Source organism: Mastigoproctus giganteus, chromosome 6 (assembly GCF_048544385.1).
Source record: "Mastigoproctus giganteus isolate SK-2022 chromosome 6, ASM4854438v1, whole genome shotgun sequence".
NCBI lineage: Eukaryota > Metazoa > Arthropoda > Arachnida > Uropygi > Thelyphonidae > Mastigoproctus > Mastigoproctus giganteus.
In genome coordinates, this window is record NC_143580.1 from 146,748,982 (window position 1) to 146,769,109 (window position 20,128).

At 35.8% G+C, this 20,128-nt stretch overlaps 1 protein-coding gene across 1 annotated transcript in view; it reads left to right on the forward strand.

Moving 5' to 3' along the window:
• The window catches only part of LOC150084642 (crooked neck-like protein 1), a 211,774-nt gene that overhangs the window by 117,982 nt on the left and 73,664 nt on the right, over window positions 1-20,128 (forward strand). Inside the window, 2 exon segments of the mRNA XM_090376310.1 lie at window positions 1,361-1,573; window positions 9,701-9,847. Of these exon segments, the coding sequence (XP_090232436.1) occupies window positions 1,361-1,573; window positions 9,701-9,847 (360 nt within the window).

Here is a 20,128-nt window from a genome sequence, read left to right on the forward strand (position 1 = left end):
TGCCACTTTATTAGGTACGCCCCTGCTGTGCACACAAATGGTTTGTCCCGCAACGTTGCAAGTCACATGACCATGGTTGTGGATATAAATGAAGCAGAACAACCTTCCTAGTATCAATTAAGCGTACAAACCGTAGCAAGAATGGGGAAAAGGAGTGATCTAATGGACTTCGAACGCAGCATGATAGTAGGTGCACGACGTGCTAGACAAAGTATCTCTGAAACGGGAGTTCTGAACTTTTCACGCACCAGAGTATCAAGAATGGTGCAATGAACAGAAAACATCCTCTCAACGGCACTCCTGTGGGAGAAAAGCACTTGTTGATGAGAGAAGTCAGAGGAGGATGGCTAGAATTGTGCAAGCAAACAGATGGGCCACAATGTCACACATCATGTCAGAATACAACCTTGGTGCGCAGAACAAAATATCGCAATGGACCACTAGTCGCACTTTGTTGCGAATGGGTTACAACAGACGATGGCCACATCGCGTACTTTTGTTATCAGTGAAGAACAAGAGATCACGCCTCCTGTGGGCACAGCAACACCAGCACTGGACTATCGAGGATTGGAAAACAGTTGCGTGGTCTGACGAGTCGAAGTTCCTGGTGCATCATGTTGATTGGAAGGCTTAGAATTTGACGAAAGCAACATGAATCCATGGACCTGTCATGTCTGATGACTACTGTGCAAGGTAGTGGGGGCAGTGTTATGGTGTGGTGAATGTTTTCTTGGCACATGTTGAGTCCATTGATACCCATAGATTCACATCTGAATGCCACATTGTACCTAAACATTGTTGCTAATCAAGTGCATCCGTTCATGTTGGCAGTTTATCCTCAGTCAGATGGTGACAACATGACAATGACTTTTCTTTGTTGCAGTGGCCCGTTCAGTCTCGGATCTCAATCCTATTGAACATCTTTGGGATGAGGTGGAAAGTGCTGTTCGCTGCAGGCCTACACCTCCATCGAAACTCAAGGAACTGCGTGATGCACTCGTGTCTGCACGGTTCTCCATTCCTGCACAACGTTTTCAGCATCTTGTTCAATCCACGCCTAGATGAATTTAGGCTGTTTTGAAGACTAAAGGAGGCTCAACACAATACTAGGTAGGTGTACCTAATAAAGTGGCAGCACAGTGTATATATATATATATAAATATAATTAAATCCTTCATTTTTTTTATCATTTATAATAAATAAATAATAAATATTTATTATGTATTATTATATCAGTAATACTCAAGTTTTGTGAGATACAAAAATCACAACTGTATATCAATTTAATTATTTAATATGTACATATAGTATTTATTTTGTTTTATCAAGTGCATTATTCTAGATTTGCAATTTATTGCAGGAAAAAAGGTACTGGCAAAGATATATCTTTTTATGGATTAATTATGCACTTTATGAAGAACTTCAGTTAGATGACGTAGAAAGAACAAGACAAGTTTATCGGGCCTGTCTTCAGCTCATACCACATAAAGTATTCACTTTTGCAAAAATTTGGTTATATGCTGCACAGTTTGAAATCAGACAGAAAAATTTAAAAGCAGCTAGGAAATTATTGGTAAGTTTAAAAATAAATAGGGTTATTTATCATTTTTATTTGTTTTTTTTAATGTGAAGTACTGATATACTGTATATCAGAAAAAAATAAGTGGGGAGGAGAAAATTAGCAGTTATTCAGAATACATTTCTTTGGTTATGTATATTTATTAATATATAAGAGGAAAAGAGTGGGGGGAAAGAACTGAACCTTGGGGGACACCAGCATTAGTGGAGAAGTTAGAAGACAGAGAACCATCTACCGTCACCCTCAGTGAGCGATCTGAGAGAAACCTGGATAACCAATTACAAAAAACAGTTGACAAACCATAAGATGGAAGCTTGTTTAGAAGACCTTTAGGCCAAACACTATCGAAAGCCTTTAAGATGTCAAGAGCAACTGCTTGTGTTTCACCAAACTTTTCCATTGAATTTGCCCATAAATGGGTAACATAAGCCAGAATATCACCAGTGGGTCGACACTGACGGAATCCGTACCGGCAATCGTTGATCAGACGGAAGGTTTCTACGTAGTTTAAGAGTTGGCGGTTAATTAATTTCTCCATTACTTTTGAAAGAGTAGAAGTAATTGCAATGGGACGATAATTGAATGAGAGGGATTTGTCACCCTTTTTAGGAACTGGCTGGATATGAGCAAATTTCGAAGCAGAAGGAAAAACACCTTTGGAATAAGAAAGTGAAAAAAGGCGGCAAAGAACAGGAGTAAGTTCAGGTGCACAAGTTTTGAGAACAAGTGGAGAAATGCCATAAGGACCTGGAGCTTTCTTAGCATCAGGAGTCATCAAAATCCTTCTGACATCCTTTTGACAGAAGACCACAGGAGACATTGAATGGAGCATGTTGGGAATGGTGGGAAGTGTTTTACCAAGATCATTAATATATGAGTTGGAAGAAAAATAGGATGCTAGCAGGTCAGTTTTATCTTTGGCTGATGTGACAACAGAACCATCTGGTTGTGACCGAGGTGGGAGCAGAGATGGACAAAAGTTGCAGCCAATAGCTTTGGCAAGAGACCAGAATGCTCGGCTACCATTAGGACAAGAAGCAAGTTTTCTACTCTTAGCTTGTTCAAAATCTAGTTTGAACTGATTAATAACTGCTTTACAATTGTTGCGAGCTTTGGTGTAGGCTGAAAATTAAACTGAAGAATTGGATACAAGCCAATATAATATGCAACATTCTTCTCCTGAAAGGCTTTAGCACATTTTTTGGAAAACCAAGATTTAGATAAAGGATGAGATTTTAAAGTGGAATGTGGGATGAAGGATTCCATTCCTACAAGAATAATTTCACTGACACGATCTGAGCAAATGTTGACATCAGAAGTTTTGAAACAGTAACCCGACCAAGGAAATGAAGATAAGAAATCTTGCATGTCATCCCATTTTGCATTCTTGTAATGCCAAACAATACGGGGTTGGGAATAGCCTTGACATAATGACTCCATTGGAGAAGAGACAATCACCAAGTTGTGATCTGTGGAGCCTAAAGGAACACTCAATTTGACCGTACACTTAGAAGGGTTGTTTGTGAGAAAAAGATCAAGCCTATTGGCTGTATGGTTAGGATTGTCCTGCATTCTTGTAGGTAAATGAACAATCTGTGCAAGGTCATTAGTAATTGCAAAAGCCTCAGCATGTCGACCAGCTGGGTCGGTGTGACTGGAAAATGGAATCCAGCTGGAGTTGTGAACATTAAAATCACCAAGGAAAATTACCTCACTGTTAGGAAAGTTGGACTGGAGAAAGTCAAGTTGCAAAGAGAGGAAGTCGAAGAGCTCCAAGTGATTAGCGGAGTTGGGAGAATGGTAGAGATATCAGATGAATTTGAACAATGAGGTAGAGAGATTTTAAGCCAGGGAAGATCGAATAGAGGAGATTCCAAATTACCAAGTCTCTCACAGGGAATATCGCAACGGATATATGCACAAGTGTACCACCTTTGAGGCGGAAGGAATCATACAGCGAATAATTTGGAGAACTGAGATGAGCAGTGGTTGAATCAACTGATAATTGACATTCTGTCAGAAAAAGTTCATTGGGTTTGGCAGACTGCAAGTGGAAATGGACATTGTTGAGATTAGAACTGAGACCACGTATATTTGTGAAATGAACAAGGAAGTGTTTAGGAGGTTTAGATCTTTTTGCAGATAAGTTTGCTCTATTAGTTTGACAATTAATGATGTATTCAATAGTAAGAAAAAGTGGGGGTGGGACATGCGTATGAAGTAATGAAATTTTTGGATATTTCGTACACATGGTAAGAATATACTCGGATCCTTGACATAACGTGGCCTCAGCAATGCCCCCCTCCCCCCCGCATGCACACTACTCGGATTACCTCCAGTCACTATCTGGTAGAGCAGACGTAGCAAGATTGTACACTAGCTGATCCGGAAGCCTCCTAAAGAGTTACCAATAGGTTTGGTCCGGTGTACTAACTAGTGGCTGGCCTGTGAATACCGTTTTAGAGCTGTACCCTCGAAATGTAAGGAAATGTGGGGAGATAGCTATGTAGAGCAAGAAAGGTTTACATTTATCATTAGTAGGAGAAAGCTTATAAAATGTTTTGATAACATGAACGAAATGAACTGATTTTGACTAAATCACATGTGCTGAAAATGAAAATGATAGCAGAAAGTTCGTAGCACTTCACATTTTCATGTTATGGCTTAGTGCTCCTTTTTTTTTTTTCTCTCAAAAAAAAATCTAAATATCCATGACTTTTCTTGTAAATTAATTGCTTGAAATAGATATGACAATGAGTAAACATTCCAAATGGATAAAAAGTAACATATTTAAACTTTATAAACACCTATTTGGATTTAAGTAAGCAAAATTGGAGGTAAAAATAGGAAATTGTACTACTTACAGTTAATTTTATCTCTTATGAGCAGAATGGTCCTTGCTTATCAGAAACCAGCAGTAGTCACCCATCATTGTTGGATCTCATGATCCTTGATACGCTCTGCTCCATAGTGTGGGTATCTTGGTAGAATTGCCCCCCCCCCCGATCATCGCGGACAGATCCCAAGTTGTCTGGAAAGAAGGCCAGGTGTGAATGTAGAAAGTGTCTCTTCAGCAACTTTTGGCGTCATAACTTTTGATAGTTATGCAACAATTCTTCTGTCAACTCTATAGTTCTCTACTTTTTTTACTCCCTTAAAACCTGCTAACAACAGCTCTAAAGTATTTCCATGCAGCTAATTCAGTGACATTAAGTTTAATTTCAAAGATATCATCCTTTAAAAGCTGTCTAATTTGTGGACCTACCTATATACCCTCCTTCAACTTTGCATCACTAATTTTTGGAAACTGGCTTTTTAAGTACTCAAAAGCTTCGCTGTTTTTGTCCAGAGCTTTTACAAAATTTTCACGAGACCCAGCTCAATGTGTAAAGGCGGAAGAAGCACCATTTTACTAAAGGCGTGCATTTGATGTTGAGTTTCCCGGGATCATATTCTTCTCTGATGGGCCATTACTTCACAATATAATGACGTTCTACTGCTCGACTATCCCATAAACACAGGACACAACATTACTTTGTAAAACCACATTGTAGTCCAAGCAACAAAGTGATTACTTTTAAATTACCACAGATTTTCCAACAATATTTCTTATAGTTTAAGGCATTTAATAGCGATGATACCGGAAGCCTTCTAAAGAGTTACCAATAGGTTTGGTCCGGTGTACTAACTAGCGGCTGGCATGCGAACACCGTTTTAGAGTTGTACCCTCGAAATGTAAGGAACATTGGATCTTGCCATGATGTTCATCATAACCTCAAAAGTCATTAGTCATGTTACATGATGGAAGAGGTGGGGAAGGGTTGACCGGAACTTAGCTCTGGAGACTAAACATGGGTTCCACCACTTCAAGCCCTCAATAAGCAAAGTGGTGGTATTGCACCAGTTGATGAGAGTCATCTACCACCTAGTATTGCCTGGTAACACAGAGGGGCGGCATTCCTCCATGTGGTGTGGGTGCCACACCTCGACCCCTGCTTATGTTGGTTCACACCTGGATGGTCACCCACAGTGTGCTTGTGCATGGATATTATGCCCAGGATTACTAACAGTCCCACCATCATGAAGGTGCAAGCAGAAGATTTGGCTGTCACAGACTGTCCGAACCTGACCGAAATTGGGTCCACTTGACTTGAATGTCACCCGAATATCAGTTCCATCAGCGTTTTAGACTCCCAGGTAGCAAGTACAGCTTATTAGATTAATCAAACATTATCTCACCATAACGAGGCCTTATGTTTCCCCTTATAATTCCAGTCCTTTCCAGATTATCATGTATTACACCCTTAACTAGGAACTCCATAATGTGCCCTAGCACAAAAAGTTAAACTTAAGATTTGTAGTTGCTCCCCTTTTGCACTTTTGTGAATGGTAGATATGTTTGCATGTTGCTAATCTATAGGAATTTCATATGAATCCAAGAATGCTCTCATTACAGTATATCCTCATTAATTTGATATTGGATTATCCAAAATACAATATTTTGAAGTCACTGTTTCCTGACTAAACGATATAAGGTTTTATATGCGTATTTTGTACAGATTATTTGAAATATGTCCACAACAAAATTATAAATCTGATTTAGGCATTGTAATTTTTTTGAATAGCTTGTCTAATTGAAAAAGACTACTGAAACTCTACAGGCAAATATTGTTATTGCAAAAATTTGATGATGTATTACATATAGTATTGCTATACAATATATAGCATTTAATGATTTTTATGAAATTAAAGACACTGTTATGCCATGTTGAAGAGAGAGTTGCAGCTGCAACCAGTAATAAAGATTAAATCCTGGCTGCTATCTCCAATAAGGATGAAGTTCCAGCTGCTATCTCTTATAAAGACAAAGTTCCAACTGCTACCTGTGCACAAGTGAAATTAAAATAAGAATTAGAAAAATTTCAGAAATAAATGAATAAATAAATTATCAGAGTCCTAGAACTACCAAGGGAAGCAATGGCAAGGTTCCTGCTTAAAGTTGGTGAAACTCTACCGAAAACAAGTTTGGAAAACCTTATCCCCACCAATCCATGGGCAAATTTAGAACCCCCACTAGAAAAAAAAATCTTAAAAAGTAAGAAAGTTTAGGGAAACCACAGTGAAAACTTTTTCAAGAGGCATTGGATCTGTCGAACTTCCCAAATACTCACATTTCTGTCAAGATTTGCTAACAGCCAAAGAACCATGGATGCCCCTAGTAGGTAACCAAGAGGGAAATGGCAACAGAAAACAGTCTTTATATATGGTTATCCAATGATTAAGCAACAGCTCAAATAAAATGCATATTGGATGTTGATTGCCAAATTGATAAGCCAAAACAAAATGCAAATCTGCAACTTATCTACTAATAACAAAGCTTATAAATTTAAAGAGAAAACTGAAAATTAAATACAAAATTAGAGATGTTTTTATCTGAGGTAGCACAAATTTGAAATTTTTTGCAGACTCCAAGTTTCCATTTCCTCTCAATATAGTTGAAGATAAAGAAATAGATGTGTTTGGAGTATTAGTTCTGTCATTTCAGTACATGACCCTACCAGAAGCCTTTATGAAAGATAGGATCTATATAATTTCCTGTTTTCCAGAAGTCCAAAAACTGGGAGCTGTAATAATGCTTACCGTATACAGAAATCTGATCTACTTGCAGAATACTTACTATAATGATGGAACTGCAAAACAGATCCTCTGTTTCCCTGAAGAAAACACTTCATTGTACAAACTGTTATGTCTTTAACAGCAAAAATATGGAATAATGTACTATTGTAAATTTTAAAATAATTAAAACAAAATGTTTTGTCTTCCCTCTGAGAGACTTTGTCATTTGATAAATTACATTATCTCAAGTATGATTCCAGGGCAATAGGAAGCTTAAACAGGCCCAGAGAGAACCTCTCTCCATCCATTAAGGGGATATGATGTATGAGGTACATTGTCAGCACAGTAAAACTTATATTGGTCAGTCTTTTAGAAACTCAGATCAGGAATCTATGAACATACAAAGGTGTCAAACTAGGAAACATGTTCCAGTGATGTGGCTTTCCAATCCATTATGAAAGGCTATGCTGTCAACTAACCAAGAATTCTAGTCATAGTAAACATCAGAAGAGACTCCACAGAGTCATTTGAAATTTTTACAGTTCTACCAACATCAGTGGAAATATACCCTCACTGACTCAACACAATCCCTGTGTTTCATTTTAGCCCTAGCTAACTACAGGCTCCACTCTTTCCCTCCACTTCCTACCTCTTCCATCTATTATCCCATAACTTCTTCCCTTTCCTTTTCCCTTCCTCTTCCTTGGGTACTGGACATCCATTTGCTTTTGTTTAATTTTTTTAGTGCCTTATAACACGAGTACTGTACTATTAAGTGAAATCATGATGCAGATCTATAGATAACATTGTTTATTCATTATGTAAATAGTCCATTTGAAATTATGTACTTGCTGGAAAGCTTTCAGAGAAGAATTGAAATTATTATTTTAGTTTTAATTAAATATAGTATAATAGTAATATAGTAATATTCCAAGTTTGCTTCACAAAGGTGTGGAATAGTTTATGCACTGAAGCATTTGCTCAAGTAATTTTATATCTGCATATAATCATGTTCATTTCACATGTGTTGTGGCAAGTATTGAGCCAGTAATTTTGTCATGACTAGGGGGAAAAAAAGTACCATTAGTATTAGGGAAGCCAGATGATGCATGGAACAGACTTTCTGCATATGAAAAAAAAAAAAAAAAAAAGATTAAAAAGTTTTTTTTTCCCAATCGTTTGTATAGTTCCTTTCCCCAAAAGGTTGACCACTCATTTTGAACTTTACCAACTCTCTGCCATTATTTCACCTTATGAAATAATGTATTCCAAAGAAAACTTCTTGATATAACATTCAGTTACGCCCTAAGATTTTATATTTGTATTCCCTGGTTCTTATCTCTCTTAAGTGAGAACATGCTTCCCATTTCCCTTTCAATTTATTTTACTCTTTTTTTCAGATCCTTACATGCCCTTGTAGATGGCACAGTTGTAATAATCACTGTCCTCCCACAAGCAATTTTTATAAAGTTTTTTTTTTTTTTTTTTAATAGTTTATAACAGAGCTATGGTGCCTAGTTTTTTTTATGATGTAGCTAAGTTGATCAGTCCCAGGTGAGGGTTGCATGGTTTTCCCTCCTGAAAACTAATTTTTTTTGTCCAGCGAACCATTCAGAGGATGCATACAATATGCTGACACCTCATAGCCTTAGTTGCTTTGGTGCTTAATGCACACCTAACCTAGCCTTATGCACTGTGGTCATTCTCTCCCCCCCCCAGTGTCTAGTTACTAAGCTTTGCTTTTGCTGATGTCACTCATTATAGGGTCGTTGATTAGTATCCTCACCGATTTGGTTGCCCTCCTTTGAATCCTGTGTCCTTTTTTTTAGATGGAATTTCTCCCTCCCCCAAGGCCAGATAAAATATTCCAAGTCTTCATTTAATTCATTGAGTAGCCAATTTATTGGGTGCACCCTGTCATTCAAGGAATCAACCATTCCATCAATGACAATTACATGTGTCCTCACCGAGCATGCTGTGGGATATGTGCGCAATTCAGGAAGAGGCATGGACCAACAGCGTGACCTATGTGTAATACATGCTGCCAAACTGCTGGGATACTCATCCACAGTGTGTATACTAAGAATGGTTCAACCATTGACATTCCTGTGGCTGGAGACAGCTTGTTGAAATGAGCTATTTACTGATGTTTTGACTCAACTCCATGTGAGTAGTTCACATCCCATACACACTTACTGTTCATCCAAGGAAGCCATTTTCTTTACTCGTTTGCAGACACTAAATTAATGTATGCAATATTATTGTTTCCACATTGCACTTCAACTCAATGCCTCTTTCAGCTCATAAGTTTCAAAATCTTAGCATTGTTCTTCCAAATACCCTAAACTCAAGGGAGCATTGCTAAATTCTGCCATCATCCTGTGCCATGTTGTGACTACTTATTGAATTCATAAGATTTTTGTAAACTTGTTTTATACAATTCTTAAAAATTTTATTATTATTTTCTCTTAAAAAATAACATTTAAAATATGATAATTATAATAGGGAACAGGCATTGGAATGTGTGCGAAGGACAAATTATTTCGAGGTTATATAGATTTGGAAATACAACTACGTGAATTTGATCACTGTCGTGTTTTGTACAAGAAATTTTTGGAATTTTCACCTGAGAATGCTACGATATGGACAAAGGTAATGTCTCATTAAATTTTAACTTTGTTCTCTCTTTTTCTCTCTCTCTGCTTGGTATCAGAATAAAATTACAGAGTTTATCACTTTTGTCTAAAACAGATTTTTCAAAATATCCACTGTGGCCCACTTTCAGTAGTATAGTATTTCTCAGGTTTTAGCTGCAGAACTGTCTTTTGAGTAATATTTAATAATACTACCATATTAAACATTTTTTTCCCCAAGTAAAGTAAGATTTTTTTTAATGCACTGTCTCTCTCTCTCTCTCTCTGCTTATGAAATGACTTCAAAATATCACTGTCACTTTGGATTTTTGAAAAATTTAATTTTTGTTTATTAAAAGCTGTAGCAGGAAATAAGTTACAATTTTGAATTTGAAAATGTTATTTTCATGAAGATTGGCAAAACCTGTCGGCCTTTATCATTGCATTATTAATGACTCTAGGTGAAACTAATTACTGTGTGACAGGTCGTGATACACTGTGACAGTGTGGATCCAGAAAAAAATGACAGGAGGGGCACCATTTTGTGCATTAGAATTGCAATCACTTTAGCATCAGTGTTGCCAACTGTAGTCAGTTGAAAATAGCTGAAACACAACCCAAAGATAAATAAAATCCTATGTTAACAATGAAAAAAAAAATTTTTTTTTTTTAGCTAAAGGGAACTTAAACAACTGGTATATATCTTCTGAAAAATGACAGGTGGGCACGTGCCCTGATGCTCCTACTCTGAATCTGCCACTGCACTGTGATGACATTTCCTGACCATTTGGGTTGCATTTTAATATAGATATGCTAAACCACAAAGTGGTACAATTCATATTTTTGATTTGTATGTAAAATTGTTGTGTGTTTAATATACAACTTGAAGGACATTGTTTGTATGTTTCTATAATTCAGTGTGTGGGGATGAAATATTTGTGATAAGTATGTAATTGAATAGCAGAAAAGAACAATTTCTTCTGTGATCAAGAAAGCTTGTGATCTGCATTTTGCTTACAACATAAGAGATAAGATCAACCTTGGGCTGCATAACTGTTCTGTGCATTGTGCACATGTAAGGAATGCAGCAAGTGAGTGCATTGAACCATTGAGGCTAATTATGAGAGCATCACTGGTCTCAGGAGAGATTCCATTAGATTGGAAAAGTGCCATTGTATCTCCAATACATAAGGGCAGTTCTAAGAGTTTGGTGGGAAATTACTGACCGGTCAGTCTAACTTCAGTAGTAGGGAAAATCATGGAGCCAATGATCAAGGGTGGAATTCTGGATCATTTGGATAGAAATGGAATTCTGTAGGATACACAGCATGGTTTTGTAAAGGGGAAATCATGTTTAACAAATCTGGTTAGCTATTTTGATAGGGTCACTCATGAGCTGGATTTAGGGAATAATTTCGAAATTGTTTATTTGGATTTCAGCAAAGCATTTGACTCAGTCCTACATGAGCACTTACTTTATAAACCAGAACAGGTTTAAATCACAGGGAAAATCCTTAGATGGATAGCAGGATGGCTTCAGGGCAGGAGGCAGAGGGTTGTGATAAATGGTTATTCCTCAGATTGCATTGATGTAAGAAGTGAGGTTCCCCAAGGACTCTTGTTTTTGATTTTCTTAAATGATATCAATGAAGGGATAGAGGGCATGATGTCTAAATTTGCAGATGATATAAAGATTGGTAGAGTATTTAATAATCACCACCAAGCAGAACTTCTTCAGAGTGACCTAGTTAGACTTCAGGGATGGTCAGAAAAGTGTCAGCTATGCTTTAATCCAGCAAAGTGCAAAGTCTTACACCTGGGGAACAGTAACTCCAAAATAACTTATACACTTGGTGGACTGAAGACAGTAGTGGAAGAAAGGGACTTGGAATTACGATGCGGTCAGACATGAAGTTCTCCGAACATTGTAGACAGGTTGCTAGGAAGGCCCATGGTGTCCTATCGATGATTTAATAATTTCCCATTATATAAGGCTATTGTTAGACCACACTTAGAATACTGTGTTCAGGTGTGGAGACTGCACCTAAAAGAAGACATCGAGCTTCTTGAAAGGGTCCAGAGACAGGTAGCTCGCCTGGTGAAATCTGCAAAAAAAATGACATCCTTATAATGAAAGACTTTGAATATGTGGGTTGCACAGCTTGGAAACTTGACACCTTAGAGGCAACTTGATTGAGATGCTGAGAGTCAATAGTAAAATGGATGAGTCAATAGTAAAATAGATAAGGCTCTGAGAGTCAATAGCAAAATGGATGAGGATGAAATTTTCATGGTTATAAATGATTCTAGAACAAGCAGGCGTAAATTCAAGTCACAGGGAGAGATGTTTAGACTGGATTGCAGGAAGTTTTATTTTAGCCAGCGAGTTATAAATTACTGGAACAAGTTACCTACGTGGTTAGAGGTCAGCCTCTACCAAACTGTCAGCCTGGTAGAGGCTGACAGTTTGGGGAAATTCAAAGGTCAACTGGATAGGTTAGGTTTATCTATTTCCTTTTCTCTTATTATTTATTATTAAATACTAAATATCATTTTGAGGATGGTTGAATGGAAAAATTAAATGTGAGCTTTTGCAGTGCTAATAATATGGAAGGGGGGGATAGATAAATTTGAGGACTTCTGCCTTCATTTAACCAGGACCATTGGCCTTTTCTTTAAAAGAAGATTCATTAATTCATTCTAATGATATGCCAATTATTAAGTCTTCTCAGACATCTACTTTAAATGAAGATAGATAATTTTTTGATGATTTTTAAGTGGATTTCTAATGATTATTTTAAACTGAAATAAATATTCATGCACATTTATTTAATTCTAAATTGAAATGCTTAACACAGTGGGGGTCATGCTCCTGACTGTAGCAAAGGTGTCCAATTTCTTTTTTTTTTAAATTCTATTTGAAGTATACCAATGCTTGATCAACTGTGGATGGTAGAAATTACTAAAGATGATTTTTTATTTTTTTTTTAATTGAAAATTTAAGAATGTTAAAAATATTTTTTTATGAGTTTCATTTTCAATAAAACAAAACTATTATTGATTCTACTAAAAAAAAAAACATCTTACCATTATAAAATATGACCATGCAACTGTTAGCCACTTCCGTTTTCCAATTCAGGAAACTCTTAAATGCACAAAAATTCGAACTGAACTTACACTACACACACACATTAATGTTTTGTCAGATAAATAAAGAAGTAAATAGTAATAATAATTGAATTAGGAAACCATTTTATATTAACAATAATAATTGAAAAAAACAACACATTGTGCACAATAATTACATGACACAGAGGGTATCTAATTTCCATAACAGATACATCAGTCAAGACACATGCTTGCTTATATTGCACTGAAACTGAAAGTAGCAGGATGAGGTGGAAGGCAAAATAGTTAAACAAATAGCTGCATTGAATCTATACACATATAATTCCAAGTAAATAATAATTTTTCACTTCCAAAACTGTTCTATAAAACTTGGTCTATATTTAAAAAGTTACAAAACATTTCGCCATTAATCTTGCACCAACAATTAATGCTCAATAGTTAATTTACTCTAACAGGTCCCTTGAAAACACTGTTTGGTTAAAATTTAATCAAGAGTAAAACTGCCATAACAATTATCTTTTATTTCAGTTGTGTATGAGGCAGGACGAATCATTTACGCATTTTACATCCACAATATTAATTGGCTATTCTACATACTTTAATAGTAATCGTGGTATGTGATGCAGCATCAGCTTATGTAGCTGATGTAGGGACACATCTTAGAAATGTGAAATATAAATTGCTTCAAGTAATTATAGAGGGGAAAAGAGAGGAGTGGGAGGAGAAAACTTTCTTGGCTGAAAAACATCTGCAACTGGACTGGCAGATCAGCTGAAGATCTTTTTGATCTTTCCCAAGACAGAGAGAAGTACAGCATAGTGATCGCCAACCTCCAATAGGAGACAGCATCAAAAGAAGAAGCATATATAAGAGATATTGGTTTAAAAAACTCTTATTTGTAAGATTTTTTTTAAACCACTGGAATAGCTTAAGCAGTTTACTATAAAGTTTGACGTTGATTGGTGTTTCTAGTACACTAGTGAAACAACTGATAATTGTAGAAAACATATGGTGGCTCGTGACCAAAACTGTGAAGTGCTATGCAAAGTTATGTGCAGCACTGTTTCACTGGTGGGTGGTACATGGCGTTGTGCTTTTGGCAGCTGCTAATAAACCTGCAATGCTAATAATGACCATAAACTTTAATGTTGTGGTATTTGATTACAGTAAACCCCCGCTATTCGCGGGGGTTACGTTCCTGAGAAATGCCGCGAATACTGAGTTATGACTCCCATAGTAATAAAGGGATTCTGTTCCAAAGTACGAAATATATAAGAAAAACTAGTCTAAAATTTTGTCTATGTATGTATTATATGTGCCTTCATAATATTACTATGTACATAGACAGTACATTGTGAAATGCAAGCATATGGCATCGAAACGAAAATAAGAAACAATTTAATATTAAATGTGATATTTATAGAAATTTCAAACAAATCTTTCAAACCAGCGCCTTTGCTAGCTAAAAAACTTATCCCGCTAGTGTTATCACCAGTTTCGCTAAAGTGTTGATAAAGGAGTTTTGCCTTTTCATGAATGATGAGTGAACTTAACGGAATTTTATTATGAGTTCCGTCTTCTATCCACACATTTAAAGCCTTTTCCATTTTTTTCTAATTTAACATCACGAGTTACAGAGCAAATTTTTGAAGCAATTAGCGCGTTTTCCCTGACACTGCGGCGGATTTTTTCTTCCGATTTCTTGATTGATCGTACCGTTGTCTCATTGATTTTATAATGTTTGGCCACTGAGGAGACACTTTCACCATTAGAAATTTTATCTAATAACTCAATTTTATTCGCTGTTGTCATCACCTTCTTTTCACAGATCTTTTCACATTTCCCTTGTTATTCGTAGCCATATTTTTGTACGAGTTAGAAAGAATTTGTCCACAATAAAGTCACTTTCTTCTATTAACACGCTAGAAAAAGTCTGTTTTACAGTGCAAAATGATAGATTTATCACTTTTAAGCATATCAGTTTATAAATTGATAAGTTTATTCAATTTATAAGCATATACATTAAAAGCAAACGACGAAACCTTCCATGACAAGCGCATAACACATACTGAAGAAGGATTAGCGAGAAACATCCACGCTCGTGATTTTGTGACCCCTCTCCCCCCACCCACTGAGCACTTTTTTACCGGGAAAGATAATTTTAGACACACCCATATTTTTTTATGGCGGAAAATGTTCACTGCACTTTAAAATTCACATTTTTTAGGTTTCATTTTATATTAAATCAGCGACCGCGAATAGCGGGGGTTTACTGTACAGTATTTTCATATGAAGTATGATATCATTAACAAAAGATCATTTATCAGACCTTTGAGTATTTATAGGGAATGCATTTGAGCCTTTGCATCTCAGGATGCTGACAAGACTGGAATTTTTTGGTGAGCATGCATGAAAACTTGCCTTGAAGAAAGCTGAACAGGGAGAGAATCTTAATTAAGCAATAGGCGACTTTTCCAATGGACTGCCGACTATTAACGTGGGAAATCAGTTTTAGTGGATTCCTTGAAAACAAGTCATTAATTGAAATGTTAAACAAATTGCAATTTCCATACACTCATGTTGTGGTGGAAAAAGTAACTAAGTACTTATTTTATTTGGCATAAATTAATAGTTTCACTATACAGCAGCATAATAATAGAAGACTAAAACATGGAACTATAACCACAGAAGAAAGGAAATAAAATATATATATATATATATTTTTTTTTTTTTTAAGTCAATTGGTCACAAACAAAAAAGATTCTTCTGGTGTAAGTGGTTGAGGTCATTTCAAATATAAGTTTATTGATATCTGTGTACACTTCTTTTCTTTGTAAAATAGCTGAAAACATGCAGCATTAGCATTCTTCAACCTTATCTCTGTATTCTTTGGTTTTTCAAGTTCAAGCAGTTCTTCAGATTCAAATAAATCAATCACATCAGCCTGCTAAATGCTTTTTTGCAGTCTCCATTATATTTATTTGTATGTCCTGACCTTGCTGTTTTAAACAAAGGTAATTTTTGATGCATCCAAGCCAGTATTCTGCAAACTGCAGTTATATTTGATGTTTTAACTTACTTCCTTCTATGCGACCGAAGCAAATTTGAGTAATAAGCTTGATGTGTACAGTATACTCTCTGCTTTTCGTAACATTCATAAAGTATACCTTCTGCTAATTTTACGACTACAGTACTTAAATCTTAATAAAATTTAATCTGAAAAATATTAAGAAGATTAGAAACACATTATGGATTAATAAGGTGTACAAGCAAACTGAATACATCATGGGGCGAAGGTAAACCCCTAGCATTATCGCTGTTATGGGTATTATTGCCTCAGGCATCCATGTAACTATTCACTGCCTGCAGTAAAGATATTATTAAAGGAAGCCAACACGAGAACCACAGGAAACTAACCGATAACATGCATCATCTGTTTACCAAGAATGCAGCGAGAAACTGCTGCATTCTTGGCAAAGCTGTTTGTCGGATAACTTTCTCATAATTTGCCGTGGTTCTCATGTCGGCTTTTGTTCCAAATTTCCAGCATCCCCCCTTGTAAACAACTTTTTCAAGTCCCAAGTTTGACAAAAATAACCATCAATATGTATTCTAACACCATTATTAATACTGCAAATAACAATATATCATTTCAGTTTGCCTATAAAACAATTAAAAATCATTAAACTCATCGGTGTTGATAGAATTGTCACAGTCCCCAGCACTGCCAAAAGTCCATAATATTAGCAACGTAAAATGTTTTCATCCACAAGTTGCAATTCTTCTTAACATATTCGAGTGAGATGGGCAGATTATCGAAGTAGGAGTCAATTGACTGACAGTGTAACTGTCTGTGTGTATCAGGGAAGTGCTTCTGAGATGCAAATGTTGTATCAGTGTCGCCTGATGCAAAAAATGCCCGCTGGAAGGTGTTCTAAAAGAACTAGTTACAGATAGGTGACTAATTCTGTAATTGAACACTCTTTGTCATGAATTATTATATATCATAAATAATACTAATATTCCGTATATTAGTATTATTTATTTGATATTTACGGTATGTACTGCACCGTAATTAAGCAATAGGTGACTTTTTCAATGGACTGCTGACTATTAAGGTGGGAAAGCATTGTAGTGACTAATTGGCCGATCGAGAATTTTTTTATCAGTGCAACTCTAATTGGATCACCAGGTTCTTTATTGATGGGTAATCACTGCCCTGTAGGTTTTCCAGCAGTGAGATACCAAAATGGTTAATTAGTTAATGACCATGTTATGAATAAATGTAAATAATTAAAGTGCATTATTTTGGTCACTTATAAATGGCAAACCATGAATTACCAAGAGTTGAAATTTGAAATGCAGTGTGTATAAAGTTCCAAAAAGTGATTTGAGAAAGTATTTGGTGATACATACAGACACATATCATATGATAAAGTTACAGTATAGTATGTGGAAGCAACAGGTCATGGAGATAAAATGTTCACTGTAATAACCATTAGTATTGAAAATGTGCTACACTTTGATCTTAGCCAAAAGGCTGAGAAGCGATATTGAAAATGTGCTGGAAGTATATAGTATTTTAACTGTCATACACAGCACATCAAAGGGAATGATGGCAACCTGCCTTGTAATGCTTACCTTCAGATCAGCCAGGGGCTGAATACTGCCCTGATAAACCCTATCCTTGAAATGTACATATAACCAAAAGTAACAATTGGTGGTGACCATTGCAAATTACTGGGAAATGATGTTATCCAGACATCCTTTTTCTGATGAGTAGGAATCATACTGCATTAGACAAGGTCACAGTAACAATCAACTCTAATGGTATATTAGTGTAAGTAAAGACCAAAATATGAAGGAAGCTAGGCTTTTGCTACTTTATCAAAAATGCTGTTCTTGCATTGAGAATTTACTGATGAGGTCATCCCTTAACCCTCACCAGACAATCAACCCCACCCATCCAGGAAGGCAGTTTATTCCAGTTATCAACAGTATACTAGCCAAAGGTAAGCTTCCTAAGGTCCGGTCTGATTTTTTTTCCTCAATTTATATTTATGTTCCCTGGTTTTTGTGTTCCCATACCAGTGTGAAAATTCCACTGTCATTCAATTTTTACACCCTCTCAATGCTATATACACCTTAATCAGTCCCTCCCCCAAGAGATTCCTTTTTCCCAAGCTTTGTAAACTGCTCATATATTGACACCTCTTTGCTATTCTCACCAGACTTATCACACCTGTCTTTAGACCCTTCCAAGAAGTTAAGTCTCTCTTTAAATGTAACCTTCAAACAATATTCCAAATGTGGTTGCACCATTGTGTAATAATAGAACTGTAACTTTCTTAAATACAAAAGTATGGTAAATTGATGAGATAAGAGAAGGTAAGAAATATGTTATCTTAATAGGTAAATCAGTAAGATAAGGAAGGACAGTCTTATAATTGATAAGACAATATTTACAGCCGTATAAACCAGTGCCTGAAATCCCATTAATTAACTGTATTATTTAGTTTGTAAGTTTACTTCAGATTTTTACATACCTACTTAATATGTTTTTTTATATATAAATTCTGCAACCAGCATGTTTTATTTAAAATAGAGATACACTTGTAAAAAAAAAAATTGGAATAGGTCAATCCTTAGACCTTTTTCTATTTTTAAAGTTGCTCAATATAGTGGAAAAGAGGCCACTGTTTTATGAGTTACTGTCTATTCCAGATGTCATCACTGAGCAATTCCTAGTTTGCTACCTACAGGTAGGCAAATTGATGTATTCTAATTACGACAGTTCTGTGTTTTCCCCTTTATGAATAGTGCAGTTTATTTGTACTATTAAGACAGGCAATGTGTAGTGATTTGCTTCTCAATATATTATTGATTGAGTACTAGTATTAACAGAATGAGCTTATTATTTATATATTTTATTTTCTTTTGCTCGTGCTGAAAGCAACACCAGCCAAAAAAAAAAATTCCATTCCTTCCAATAATTTGGTCAAACCTGATTTAAATGTTAAATTTATTTACCCACTTTCACAACACTGTGTAGAAGTTTTTCCAACAGTTTGTTACCCTTTGACTGAATGAAATTTCAGACATCTGTTTTTCTGTATCCATCCTTTTTAAATTTAAATATTTGTCGGGTGTGTGTGTGTGTCTGAGTGAGATTTGGGAAAGAGTAAAGGAATTCAGTTTAATTTAGCATTTAAAGCCTTATACACTTCAATTATCTCAACACATAGATACCCTGGTTTCCAGAGACAGTACAGAATCCCATTCTTTCTTGATAAAAAAGACTAGGGTTCTGTAAGCTTTATCAGTCAGGGGCACTTTTGTGCTCCTGAGTAAATCTTGTTGCTCTTCTCTTTACCCTTTCCAATAGATCTATGCTGACAAATGTATGCAGTTTTCAAAGTATGACACAACCATTGCCATGTATACAATGTGATGATCATCACTTCTTTGTCTCTGCTGGCAAAGTTCCTGTGTATAATTGACAGAATCCCCATGGGCTGTTCTGGCAGCCTGTTTGTACTGTTGACTGTTGTCAGAGAATGTAGTGTCTGCCTTGTCATGATAATGTACAAAATGCTACATTTGCACTAAATGGTGCAACCAAGTTTTATAAATTCATTACCCAAGCTCTTATCGCCTAACATTTTGAGACCAAACAATATGTTTAAACCTATTAGCATATAAAATCATGTACAAGATATTTGCAATTTCGGAGGGTCATTTTCTCTCAGTTCAATAGAGATTTTTTTAAAAAATCACCTTAGAAAGCACTGCAAGTTACCTCTGAGCAAAAAAAAAAAAAAAAAAGTTTGAATTAAACTAAATTATTGGAGGAGGGGGGCAAATTTAACCTCCAGGTGGTCAAAACAGGTTAAATTATGTGCAGTATGCACTCAGATCACTCAATATATGACTACAAGTAAATGGAGAGATGACTCTGTTTAGCTGTTTGATGCTTGTTTCATGTTAAATGTGCTCATGGCTAGTGCAGTGTTTATGTTGACAATTTGTTTTTTTACAGATTTTTTTTTTTTTTTTCAATTCCTACTATTAGTTCACACTCTCCCTATATATATTTATATATCTTGTTCAAATTTTCAATTGTTAATAAAATACTTTTTATTCATCCACTCAAGTTCAAATAAATTTTTTT